This window comes from Ylistrum balloti, unplaced genomic scaffold, assembly GCF_031769215.1.
Source record: "Ylistrum balloti isolate Yb309-2 unplaced genomic scaffold, AGI_CSIRO_Ybal_v1 Utg370522, whole genome shotgun sequence".
Lineage (NCBI taxonomy): Eukaryota > Metazoa > Mollusca > Bivalvia > Pectinida > Pectinidae > Ylistrum > Ylistrum balloti.
In genome coordinates, this window is record NW_026782334.1 from 254,709 (window position 1) to 268,582 (window position 13,874).

At 34.7% G+C, this 13,874-nt stretch overlaps 1 protein-coding gene across 1 annotated transcript; it reads right to left on the reverse strand.

Annotated features, from left to right (window-relative positions):
• Positions 1 to 386: 386 nt before the first annotated feature.
• LOC132555874 (hsp90 co-chaperone Cdc37-like) lies at positions 387 to 8,337 on the reverse strand. The gene is made up of 11 exons (XM_060220238.1): positions 8,255 to 8,337; positions 6,764 to 6,897; positions 6,315 to 6,372; positions 4,917 to 5,021; positions 4,434 to 4,484; positions 4,102 to 4,164; positions 3,480 to 3,638; positions 2,635 to 2,750; positions 2,115 to 2,235; positions 1,625 to 1,693; positions 387 to 1,172 (listed from the first exon to the last, which is right to left on the reverse strand). Exons 1-11 carry the CDS (start codon positions 8,291 to 8,293, stop codon positions 912 to 914), a joined length of 1,176 nt encoding a protein of 391 aa, XP_060076221.1. The 5' UTR covers positions 8,294 to 8,337; the 3' UTR covers positions 387 to 911.
• Positions 8,338 to 13,874: the final 5,537 nt, after the last annotated feature.

Genomic DNA, 13,874 nt, shown 5'->3' on the forward strand with positions numbered 1-13,874 from the left:
GTTTTTACCACAGGCAGTGATTAGCATTAGTTATTGTAAGTATATCAACATTTTGAACCAAAATATTTCATATCCTTTCACACCAAGGTATAACAAATCCTACAGAAAAACCAAAGGTGTTATTACTGAATTGAATTGAAATCTCTTCAGCGATCATTCAGTTTTTAAAATTACTGATTGAAGGTGTGAAGGAGGCATGTCCATTGCCTGTTGATATTGTGTAGACAACCTTGGCAGATGTTTTTGAAAACAGGTGTAAAACAATTACAGACTATTAGAAATCTATTAAAAACTAACATTACAGAATGTATCGGGATAATAATTCTCTATCACATTTTACTTCTATTTTCCTATTTTCATTTCAAAAAAACAAAAAAACAAACACAATGCTTTAAAGATGTGTAATCAAAATTGGAACTTTATACATACACAATACTTAATTGTTTACAAAGTAGTACAATTCTGATTTCACCTACATTTACATCATAACTTTTCTCCCCTGGTGTCTTTTCCTTTACATAATGAGATGTCTCCCTATGGTGCTGCATATCTCCAGTGGTTTGACATTAGATAAAAGCAAGACCATAGCTTCACACTAGCAGTAGAAATCCTGATATTAAGCATGGGAACTACAGAACATATATTCCATACAAACATAAATGGTTGCAAAGAAATCACACATCAGTGTGAAGTCTAGATCTACATAAATAGTCTCAAATTGTTGTCTTTGTTAAAACCATGTATCGTTTGTGACATCAATGTTTCAGCTAAATTCACTGACATGTTGGAACAAATCTGATATGATTGTTTAAATAGTAACATTAAACGTCATTATCATTTTCCTCACAGTATATCATACGCATTGTTCTCAGTGTATATGACAATTTTTTTTGTCTTTGAAATAATATTCTTCAGTCTACATCATCGATACTTTTCTTTTCCGTCGTTGAAGAGGCTGTATTCTGTGATGTATCACTGACCTCTGCATATTCACCCTCTTCCTCCTCCTCACCTTCCTCCCCTGCTCCATCTGGTTGTTTGTTTGCCTCCGGCACCCACAGACCAGAATCTATGCAGCGCTTAAGATGATAGCTTGCTTCCTCATGGTCCATCTCTGATATCACCTTCTGTAGCATTGGGATGTCCTTGGCTTCAAAGCACTCCTTCATGGCCTATGAACAACAACAATATATCACAGGTGACATTTATTTCTCAAATGATTCTCAGTGATGCAAGACTTAAAACAACATTCTTCACAGCCTTTTCTACTTCAGGCGATAATCAGGAAGTGGAAGAATTAAATTTGCCATCGTTCATATTCACAGATTAAAACGGTCTATTTTTTCAAATCAACAAATATAGATCATTTCTGTCACACTCTATCCTATGAAAGGGATTAAATGTCTTACTTTAAGGATAAAACAACACTGGCAGGAGGATCTAAGTAATGCACAGTCCTCTAGTGCTTTATATACTTTAGTTTGGACCCAGTTTGCAGACAAAACTGACACTTTTTAAGATTAAAATAAATTTTAAAGATATCTTGAATCCTATTATTACTTTTTCACCAAGAGTAAAGTAGGAGACGAATAACAAAATGAACATGTTTCTCAGTAGAAATTACCTCTGGCAGACTTTCAAAAACCTCCACAGGATCCTCTCCTCCTGGACCTAAGCGTTTCTTTCTCTCCTCCTGTTATAATCAAGCAAATATTACATGTTTGACAAAGATATGACTGGCACATCAGATGTGATCCATTGTTTCACAATATTGCAGATAATTATTCATTTTCATGTTATTTTTGAGGGAATTTTAGCTTTAATTCTACTGACTCCGTTGCAAAGTCATAAAACTCTTCAACATCATTTTCAACAATGTATCTGTAACTTCATCATTATTGTTAGCAAAAATATGCCAGTAACATGCCAATTTTCTGATGAATTAAATGAAAAATGTTTTCTGTACAAGTCCAAGAGCTGAGTTTAAAACATTAAGCACACTTCTATATCTCAAGTGAAGCACCAAGTGGGAGTTTGGACTACAATAAATATTTGTGATATGAATAGTGTCACAAACACCTCATCAGGACAAGATTAAAACATAATGATCATACCTCTTCATATTCTTTAATGGCAGTGTCAATGCGGGCCTTTGCCCTTCCTCGTACTCTCTCTTTGAATGCCTCTAACTCATCTTTGAATGCTTCCATATACTGTGGTTCCTCAAGTTTGATCCTATGATAGGTGCAAGTATATAAATAATCTTTATTTATTTTACAACAATTGCAAAGCAAGTTTTTCCAACTTATATTAATCACTCTTGTTGGCTCGGATGGAAGTGACGAGGGGTCTTAGTGTAGAAGGAAACCGAAGTACGTGGGGAAAACCCACATGGTCGGGTAGGTGACCCCATACCTTTTCTCATCCATTCTGGGAATCGAATCCCCGACGACTAGGTGAAAGGCGAGAGCGTTACCACTGCACCACCCCACCACCCAAGTGGTGCAAGTAATTAACATTACAGTACACAACAATACTTTCATTCTCATACTTAATCTATCAGTTTTCTTTTTGCCATGTTGGAAGACATTAACTAATTGGGGAATAATATCATGGATATCAGGGATAACTCACTTTGAGAAGAAGGGTCGAACACAAGCTCTCGGGTCAATATCCATGTTCTTAGACAGCTCCATGATAAAATTCATCACTATTGTCTGGTGAGCCACATGATGCATTAGGTTGTGTTTCTGTAAAAATATCAGCAATGGTCTCTTTACTTTTATCATATAATGCCACTTACAAATACAGGAATTAATATACAATAAATCTAAAAAAATTTAACATCCATGTAAAACATGAATATCCTGGCAAAACATTGAACAGTTGTATTGCAGCACATTTTCTTCAGGTTAGTAGTGTCAATAAAAAAAAGTTTTGATGATATAATCAGTAAAAAGTGTGATGTTTTGACACCTTCATTAAACAAATCTGGTGAAGGTGACTGTAGTAATCGAAACATCACACTCATATCTTTTACTGATTGTGTTATAAGTGCTTATATTCATTCTGTTGAAATTATAGATAATATACAATAATGAACACGTATTTAATATCAATTAAGAAATGAAATACACTGCAAGTTATATATCAACACATTTCTAAAATATTTATTGGAAATAACTAAGTCATTTACATCCACAAGAAAAATCTACAGTTGGAGAAATTTCCAGAGAACCAATGTCCGCTAAGCGGAAAACCAACGTTTGCTAAGTATACAAGTGTTTTGAGGTTCATCTTCTAGGCTTAAGGAGGATACCTAATAGTATATACAGAGGTCTCTTAAGAAGTAGTTAGTATTGAGTCACATAAAATTTCAGACCATCAACATGAAATTTACATTCATCACTGGAATCTGAGATAATATCTGAATAACACCAGGAAAACATATGCCCCAACATTATGATAATGATACAGACCTCCTCAACCTCCAGGTCTATACACCAGATCACCAAGTAGTTGGCTGTTTCCTCACACACCAAGTGGGGTTTTTCTGTCAGGAACTGTTGACTATCCTCGTACCTTTTCAACATTCCAAACTTCTTGACGTCATCTTTATACTTCTTTTGGAAATCTTCCTGTAAAAAAATCCACTCCAATATAATAACCACAGATTCAAGTCTGTTTAATATGAAGTCTGTTTAATATGTATCATTACACCTGATATTTTGCTATTAATAGATGTATTGTAAATATAGGTGTCTAACAAGATCTGACTGTACTAAATACCCATTTTATTTTCTGTTGTTAGTCTGAAGAGATTTTCATAATCTGGTGTTCAAATATGAACCTCTAGTGTAAATGGTATCAATATGTTAATTATAAATAAAGACTGGGTGGCTTGTATTGATTCGAGGAAACATACATATCAAACAGACTTTTTAAAACAGTTATACAGGTACAAATAGGTTACCTTCATATATAACCCCAAGCTTCAAACTTAACGAATGTAACAAAAAGGCATTCATACAATCATGAACCATAAAAATAGCTAGTTTCAAAAGTTTTTTTCCCTGTAAAAGGCTTACACAATCTCATTACCTGTCTCTCTGCTTTTTCTTCATCAGTGAGATCTTTCTTCCTCTCCGGCAGTTTGTTGATAACCTAAAATTTACATCTAAATTAAAATACTTCAAGATACTTCTTATATCATTTCAGATTTGATCAATATCTGTCTGCTAAGAGGTAAATGAATATTGGTAAGATTTTGAAATTCCTGCTTCAATTTAACGTCTTCATTTATCATAAAATATGCAATGTCAAAACACACTATTTTACTGAGATTAAATAAAGCATGAAAACTTTGTTACTTTTTTGCATTTTATATTTCAGCATTAAATAAAACACCTCATATTGAATTAACATTTACTCACTGTTTTTGACTTCCCATCATGACAAATTGTGTCAATATTTAAGGGAGTAAGCTAAAAAAAAAAAAAAAAACAAAAACACACAAGTTACACAGTTTATAAATGCAAGTTATAAATTGGGCTGTGCAAATTTCTATTCAGTGTGTACTTGCCTGTTTGTAGATTTTGAATTAATCCTTTTTCTTTTCATAAAGATTCACATACAAATCAGAGCAGTGGCATTTCGAAAATATGCCAACAAAGTATAATGCATGTACCTATCAAATCTTTATTTATTCTGAATAAGCGAAATTTCTTAACATCTACCAAAAGTCTGGTACCCAACATACACATACCTCCCTGTATAACTGTATACTGGGTAATACAATTTTCCCATAAGCATGCATTATGCACATAGTCTATTCTAACAAATTAAAAAGGATTTACAAGAGTTGTTTGATATCTAATCTCAACATGAAAAAGGACATGTTAAATAACTTAACAAACCTTTTCCTTTTTCTTCAATTCCTCTTCTTTTTCTCTAAATTTCTTTTCTTGTTCTTCAAGTTGTTTCAAGTCAATTTTCAGTTTGGATATTTGATCTGTTGCATCCTGTTTCAAATTAAAAAAAAGTAATAAGAGTGTAAAAAGCATGGTATGAAAATAAAGGAAAGTACTTCGTTTTCATGATCAAATTCTAAGGTCAATGCGAAAGTCAGAGTTGATTAATACAATGTGGGAGATCTCCATCACATAGGAGAGGTAGCAAGAAAATTCTTTTATTTTTATAATTTTTTTATTTTGAAATCATTTTGAACATACACATTCATAGACAATAATATATACTGTATTCTCACATACAGATACGCCCCCTCATACACAGATGTACAAACAGTTATTGACACCCTTATTGAAGCAAGATTAATTCTTTTTAGTTTTGTTTACACCCGTGCTACTCACACAGACACATTTGCATGATATTTTATCAATGTAAACCTAAGGTATCATTAAACTGTACGATGGGCCAGGTAAAGCTACCACCAAAGAGGCAAGAAGCAAATCATAATAGAAATGACCACCCATAGTCTGTCATACTACCAACACAATCCTTTATATATTCTGTCTTTTCGAAATGCACTATTATCTGCACTATTGTGCAGGTTGACGTCAGTTTGTTTGAGAAAATTATATCAATTTCTCTCAAATTTATGACATTATTATCTCACACACAATGATTTAACAATCAACACCTGCTCAGAAAAGCAGATAGCTGTATCTCATAAAGAATGAGTACATCAAGTGAAGAATGTTCCTCCAGTGGACAAAAATAGCAATGACATCCCTCATGATTACAAGTACTAGAGTCATGTTTTGTGGTAAAGTCACTATCAAGAAAGCTTATATCTAGAGACTTGGTACATGCATTTTAATGACAGCTCTTTGTAAAGTAATCACAGGAATTTACGTAGCATGTATTGCTGTTATATTTGCTTCTTGCTGCTTTGGCAGAAGCTATATCCTGTCAGCTGTTTAGTGATAATAATACATTGGTAAAATTGCTTTAATCTGTTTATTTTGATTATTGTTGTAATTACTCAATTGACTTTTTACAGTATAGTTGGTAATATTCACATGGGATTTAATTTTGCTATATTAATGGTTAGTAAATATTGAGTAAATAATTTTACTGTACATGAAAATCTCAAAAATTATCTGTAATGCCTGTTTACATGGACACCAGTTAATAGTAATATTTAATACCCATGAACTAGCTGAAACTGGGACAACCCGAAAATATTAGCCCCATAAAATTTAACAAATTAGTTAATCATTTTTAAAGTAATGAAATGTTATGGTGGTACTTTACGTGGAAATAAACACAACCATTAATATTGACCACTTTACCTTTGTCTCTTCAGCTGCCTTTATTTTGTCTTTAAGCTCTATTACCTTCTTCTGTTGCCTGTAAGTGTAACAAAAGCAAAGTGGCTTAATAAACATAAATTTCTGGATGAGGAATATGTGACAAATTTTAATTCAAACAGTTTGTCCTTAAATGTATGCACAGTGTTTATTTCAAATGAATGCCTGTTATACCATTGCTTTACCTGTTATATATACCATAGTCAGTTGTAAAAATCAACTAAAGACTTGTGTTTGGTTTTTCATGGATTTAAATGAAATCTAAATGACTACAGACTTGACACTTTAGAGACTAAAACTGTAAAATATTAAACAAATGTGCACACAGATTACAAGTTATGCATTAAATGAAAATTCAGAACAACCAGACAATCCTGGACCTGCTCTTAAAAACCGGTACATAATTGATGAATTTCTGATAATTTATTTACTCAGACAATCCTTTTTCTACAGCATCTTTTTCTTTCTTTTGTTCCTCCATTCGTTCAACTCTGGCTTGGTGTCTCCACCTGAAAAGGCTTCCAGTGTCAATGTTAGGGTGTGTGTCATCTTCATCATCTGATATCTGAAGAGAAGACAAGTTCATGTAACCATAAAGCAATGCTATAATCCTAAAAGTAATTCACTTTTCATCAAGGATGTGAACTGTTAGAACAAAATTTTGTTTAATCAAGAGTCTTATCAATTTAAAAACATGCACAATGGAGAGAATACACTTACAATCCATCACATCATCTAGATCCTCAAGCACATTTGTCATAAGTACTTTTTCAATAACCAATCAAAATGGCATTTTCTCTTTCATTGCTAACGGGTGAGATATGTAGACCATTTGGTGTTTATTACATTTGCTAACTAAAGTTTCAAAAAATATTTGAACAATACCACTATTCAGTCACAATGGAATAATAAATAGGTGAGGAAAAATGTACAGTCAGATCAGTTTGAATCTGGAACCCTAACAACTCTAGACAGATTCTCTCTGCCTATTTAGCTATCTGGTCACTGACGATCAACCAAGTCATGTCCTGCTATATTCCTCTTTCCTTTTTCCCCCTAAGTTTTCACCCCCCAAACATACAGCTATTGCTTAACACAGGTCTGTGTAACCCATTATCAAATTTTAATCTCTTTATATAAGGTTCAGCCACAAGCACCAAAAGATACATGCTTAGAGTGGACAAAATGCATGGGAAGAATGGAGTTTAAACCAAAAACTCTCTTAACTCTAGACTGATGCATTGCAAATTTAACTACCTGGTCACCCATGATTGACACAGTCCATTTCTTTTCTGTCAAAAGTAGATTTACATACCAGAAAATGATTAAATAATACCAGCACATGACTTCACAGTAACTGTCGATTGACTTATATCTGTCAAGTACATGATTTATCGAACTGTAATCAAATGAGACAACCTTCATGTCCTAGTCACTTATTGTGAACGGGTCGTTTTAAATTGTACTTAATTTTGGCTAAGTGGAAAGGATTTGAAATTGTGATGACGCATTATAGTTCAAGCGCATCCTCTTTTGTCCAATGTGCCTGAGTTCTGGAGAGTTTTATCCTCCGTATTGAAAGGATTCATTGGAGTTTCAGTGCATCCTCGCAAATCCATGGACGTTCCTAACCCGTTATTGTGGATAACATTCATTATTGGTCAGCAATGCTCCTCGAATTAACAGACCAATATTCCAGATCTAATCGTTTTAAAATCCTAAATAAAACAGTTAATGATGTGAATAAAAAACGCATGATATTCAGAATCAGGACAATGAAAAAATGATGAGAATCAGATTCTCGAAAATTCTTCAACAACAGACATATTTTCAAAAAGGCAGTCACTTATTTAAACTATCTAGAGAATGAGTTCAAAATCTATCTAAGCTGTGAATTATATTCAAATTTATTTCGGCATTACCTCAATGTGATCCCATTTACTGTAATTTACACAAGACATCGTCCTTTTTTACGCTTGATGTACAAACGCAGATGCAGCTCAAGAACAGGAAGTGATAAATACAAATAAGGGAGGTTACTCTTATGCTACATGTATCGGAACTTGGTAAATCGAAGTACTTAAAGTACTAAAATGTACCTACTTTTATGAATTGACCATTTGTCCTATTAGAATGAAGAAATTTAAGATGCTATATAACGATGCTTGTGCTTGTTGTTTGATATCCCGACGTTTTAAATTGCCAAATAAATCACTGAATATGTCGGCGTAGTACATTAAGGTCGCCATAGACGTATGTAACACCTGTTATGTATTTAGGCCTAATAGAGAACATGATCCTAGTATTTGTATTTGTTTTATAAGCATAGAATTTACATCACCGCCGTATATAGTAGAAATATATGTGACAAGTGTCAGTTCTGACAATGGCAGCACCAGTTGCATATGATTTAACTAAGCTAGTCAACTTACGTACAGCAGACTGACCATTGTCAAATTGTCTTCCATCGAACTCGGAAAGTATAAGGCCTTAATTCGTCCTGTCACCTTCTGAATCAATTTCACATCTCCGTGACTTCGTTTAATATGATTTTTTAAATTGAAAATCAACTTTGACAAAGTGTATATAGGGCAAGAGTTAAGAAACCTTCTTGAGTTACTATGTTGTGTATTGTGTGCGTATAGTCACGTGATGTTGATGTGATGGCTATTGAAATGTTTAAACAGAAGAGTATTTAGTATCTATTTAAGATATTATTATTATTTAATGTGTCAGTCCAGCGGCTTGACATGAAATTCCGTTTCTGTAACAGCAGATTATAGTTTATGAAACCCGAACACATATCAAGATAGAATTTTGATCTGTCTGGAAAACGAAAAAGTAAGATGCGTAACCCTAACCAAAGTAATCCTTGAACCGAATCAACTGCGACAAACACTATTTGTTGAGAAAGCACGTCGGTTAACACATGGAAATCGATCAATCGATATAGTCTTCGTATAAATCTGTATTGGTTGCGTTGTAAGTAAAGACCCGGTTTATTGACTTAAAAGAATATACTGTGTACCTGTACGTATAAAATGCAACAAAAAAGCATTACTCCGTTCTTGTCCACATATAGTCTATCTGCTGTCTGTCCATTTCCGCCAAACACGGTAGGCTTTATAACTGTGACATGACATTTCGTTTTCAAGTCGATCATTTTCATACAATCATTTTACCCCCATTTTTATGTTCGTTTTTTCCAAGCATGTCAGTTCGTTCGGAGATCTCTTCTCTAGGTTTTCAATTAATTTCCTTGAAACTTGATAGGCTTTACTGTCAAGATATTGAATTGGTCTTTCCTGGACAGTCGGTATTTAGATTCAATACTTTTTGGAAGAGTTATTGTTCTTTGTTATTTTTAGAATTTCCCATGCTTCGACCGATTTCTATACACTTTATCCTTTGTCATCAAACATAAAACTATTATCTCTAGTTTCACCTTGACTCTCCAAATTTTAAAAGAGTTAATGACCTTTTCATTTCACTTTGAATATTTTACCGATTTATTTCCACGAAACTTGATGCATTTTTTTATAGTGATACGAGGTTGTGCCTTTTCGATAGCATTTTGGTGGTAATGGTTTCATTTCTCTTTCGTATGGGTTCCGACATAAGATACTCTGGTGACACAATACAAGAGATTCTACAGGTTTATAGGTGCTCATCTTTGCTTGACCTTAATCTGGTCTTTAAAATTTGGCCCTTTTCTGTTCATTTCTCTTTTCTTCTTTGTGTTTGCTCTTTATTATAAGAAATGTGAAATTCCCTTTTGAGAATTAATGAGAATAATCTTTAACCGGAAAATCAAAGCCGACCAAGATGGTCGACATTCGGCTATTTTGTATTTCCCAGAATCCAAAGGGCTCAACAAGGGATCAAAGTTAACGTACATGTGAAAGCTGGGAAATATCTATGCAACACTTCCAGAAAAAAATACGATAACAAATTATGACCGTCAAAACCAAGATGGCATACGGCGTATCACGGATGTAGGACAATTTGATCAGCTCACCACTGGTGATAGTCTGGTAAATAGAAGTTGATATTGCTTACCTCTCAATTGTTGTAAACATAGTGTATAGCTGATTATATAGTTGGAACCATTAGGACCATAGCAAATGTTTGGCTTCTACTATTGATTAATGTTATATATCCGTTTGGCAGTCAGTTATTTCGACGGAGAAACCGCTCATATGACAGCTACATATGAATCTTTATGGACAAGACAAGGAAAAGTTTTATTTTTTCATAATCTTCATATTGCAGAACATTCGCACTTGTATTTAATTCAATCTTCCACGCGTCTTTCACACATCAGCATGGTTAAGTGCTAAATTCAAATGTATATATTATATGTAGGTATGTTTTTGATGAAGAAACTTTATCCAATGACTTATACTACATGTTATCACGTGACCATTTTTTGAATGAGTGTGTGATCTTGTTCTCGTATTTATGTGTACTGCTATTGTGTGTGCATGTGTGCGAATACTGTATTTTTTCCGATACGGTATGTAATATTGGTGTTCATATGATTTTAAATCTTTCTGTCTTGAGAGAAGAAAGATCAACGATAGAAAGGATAAACGCAGTAGCCTTTTTCCGTGTGATGGAATCGTCATAGGTGAGGGTCGTTTAAAAATCAAATGTTCCGAAAAATTGAATCGAGAAAACATAATTACAAATTTAATATGTAATGCATCTAAATGACCTTACTTGAAGTGGTATATGACTTGTTAGTGACCTCATGTAAAATACTATGTGACGTGTAAGTGACCTCGTGTAAAGTGGTTTGTGACGTGTAAGTCACTTTTTGTAAAGTGATTTATGTAACGTAAAGTGACCTTGTGTAAAGTGGTTTGTGACGTATTAGTGACTTAGCATAAAGTGGTTTGTGACGTATTAGTGTCCTTGTGTAGAGTGGTTTGTGACGTATTAGTGTCCTTGTGTAGAGTGGTTTGTGACGTATAAGTGACCTTGTGTAAAGTGGTTTGTGACGTATTAGTGACTTAGCGTTTAGTGGTATGTGACGTATTAGTGACTTAGCGTTTAGTTGTTTGTGACGTATTAGTGTCCTTGTGTAGAGTGGTTTGTGACGTATAAGTGACCTTGTGTAAAGTGGTTTGTGACGTATTAGTGACTTAGCGTTTAGTGGTATGTGACGTATTAGTAACTTAGCGTTTAGTGGTTTGTAACGTATTAGTAACCTTGTGTAAAGTGGTCTGTGACGTATAAGTGGCATTGTGTAAAGTGGCCTGTGACGTATTAGTTTGGTTGTGAAAAGTGGTCTGTGACGTATAACTGATTGTGAAAAGTGGTATGTGACGTATCAGTGACTTAGCGTAAAGTGGTCTGTGACGTAGTAGTGTCCTTGTTTAGAGTAGTTTGTGGACGTATAAGTGTGATTGTGTAAAGTGGTTTGTGACGTATTAGTGACGTAGCGTAAGGTGGTTTGTGACGTATTCGTGTGATTGTGTAAAGTGGTCTATGACGTATTACTGTGATTGTGTAAAGTGGTATGTGACGTATTAGTGACTGAGCGTTAAGTGGTTTGTGACGTATTAGTTTCCTTGTGTAAAGTGGCATGTGACGTATTAGTGACTGAGCGTTAAGTGTTTGTGACGTATTAATGTCCTTGTGTAAAGTGGTATGTGACGTATTATGGACTTAGCGTTTAGTGGTTTGTGACGTATGAGTGTCCTTGTGTAAAGTGGTTTGTGACGTATTAGTGTCCGTGTATGAAGTGGTCTGTGACGTATCAGTGACTTAGCGTTTAGTGGTCCCTGACGTATTAGTGTCCTTGTGTTAAGTGGTTTGTGAAGTATCAGTGACTTAGCGTTTAGTGGTATGTGACGTATCGGTCACTAAGCGTTTAGTGGTATGTGACGTATCGGTCACTAAGCGTTTAGTGGTATGTGACGTATCGGTGACTGAGCGTTAAGTGGTATGTGGCGTATAAGTGACCTTGTGTAAAGTGGTATGTGACGTATCGATGACTAAGCGTTTAGTGGTATGTGGCGTATTAGTGACTGAGCGTTTAGTGGTATGTGACGTAGCGGTCACTAAGCGTTTAGTGGTATGTGACGTATCGGTCACTAAGCGTTTAGTGGTATGTGACGTATCGGTGACTGAGCGTTAAGTGGTATGTGGCGTATAAGTGACCTTGTGTAAAGTGGTATGTGACGTATCGATGACTAAGCGTTTAGTGGTATGTGACGTATTGGTCACTAAGCGTTTAGTGGTATGTGACGTATTAGTAACTCAGCGTAAAATGGTTTGTGATATATTAGTGACCTTGTGTAAAGTACTTTGTGACGTATTAGTGACTTAGCGTAAAGTGGTTTGTGACGTATTAATGTCCTTGTGTAATGTGGTTTGTGACGTATTAGTGTCCATGTGTAAAGTGGTTTTTGACGTATTAGTGACTAAGCGTTTAGTGGTATGTGACGTATCGGTGACTAAGCGTTTAGTGGTATGTGACGTATCGGTGACTAAGCGTTTAGTGGTATGTGACGTATCAGTGACTAAGCGTTTAGAGGTATGTGGCGTATTAGTGACTTGGCGTAAAGTGGTATGTGACGTATCGGTGACTAAGCGTTTAGTGGTTTGTGACGTATTAGTGACTTGGCGTAAAGTGGTATGTGACGTATTAGTGTCCTTGTGTAAAGTGGTTTGTGACGTATTAGTGTCCTTGTATAAAGTGGTATGTGACGTATTAGTTTCCTTGTATAAAGTGGTCTGTGACGTATTAGTTTCCTTGTGTAAAGTGGTTTGTGACGTATTATAGACCTTGTGTAAAGTGGTTTGTGACGTGTAAGTGACCTTATGTAAAGTGATTTCTGTAACGTGTCAGTGACCTTGCGTTATGTGGTATGTACTTTCCATATAATATTTCGTTTACACTCAATATATTTATTATATTTTGATGTCCTTTCCCAGTCGCAGTAGCATTTACTATCAAAGAGATGTTCTAGTTACATTAGTAGTTCATTCTGATCATCTATCTTCGTGTATTTTACATGATTTTATCAGACTACAAAGCATTACTTAAAGACCACGACTCAATCAAGAAAATAAGTATTTTTTAACCGATATTGTATATTAAACATTTACGGAGTGTATGTTTGTTTGGCGATCTTGAACACGTCTCTGTAAAATTCATGTATTGTGTCACTGTATTTATATCATGTTGTGCTCATCAATTTGTAAGAAATGAAGATAATCATATGTAACGCGTTAGAATGAGATTCTTAACTGGACTCCGTCTGTCCATGCACGAGCTGGCCCGTCCGTCCGTCCATGCATGTTGCTGCTCCACAGTTCCAGAATCGTTCAAGAAAACTAACCAAAACTTTGTGCGCATATTAAGCTGCCTTTGGGTGCATTTTTCAAGAACAAATTACCTCAAACCCTCCTTTCAGTTTATATGAAAACAAATGATAAATTTCGTATATGAACGCATATTCAGCTGCCTTTGGGTGCATTTTTCAAGAACAAATTACCTCAACCTCTCCTTTCAGTTTACATGAAAACAAA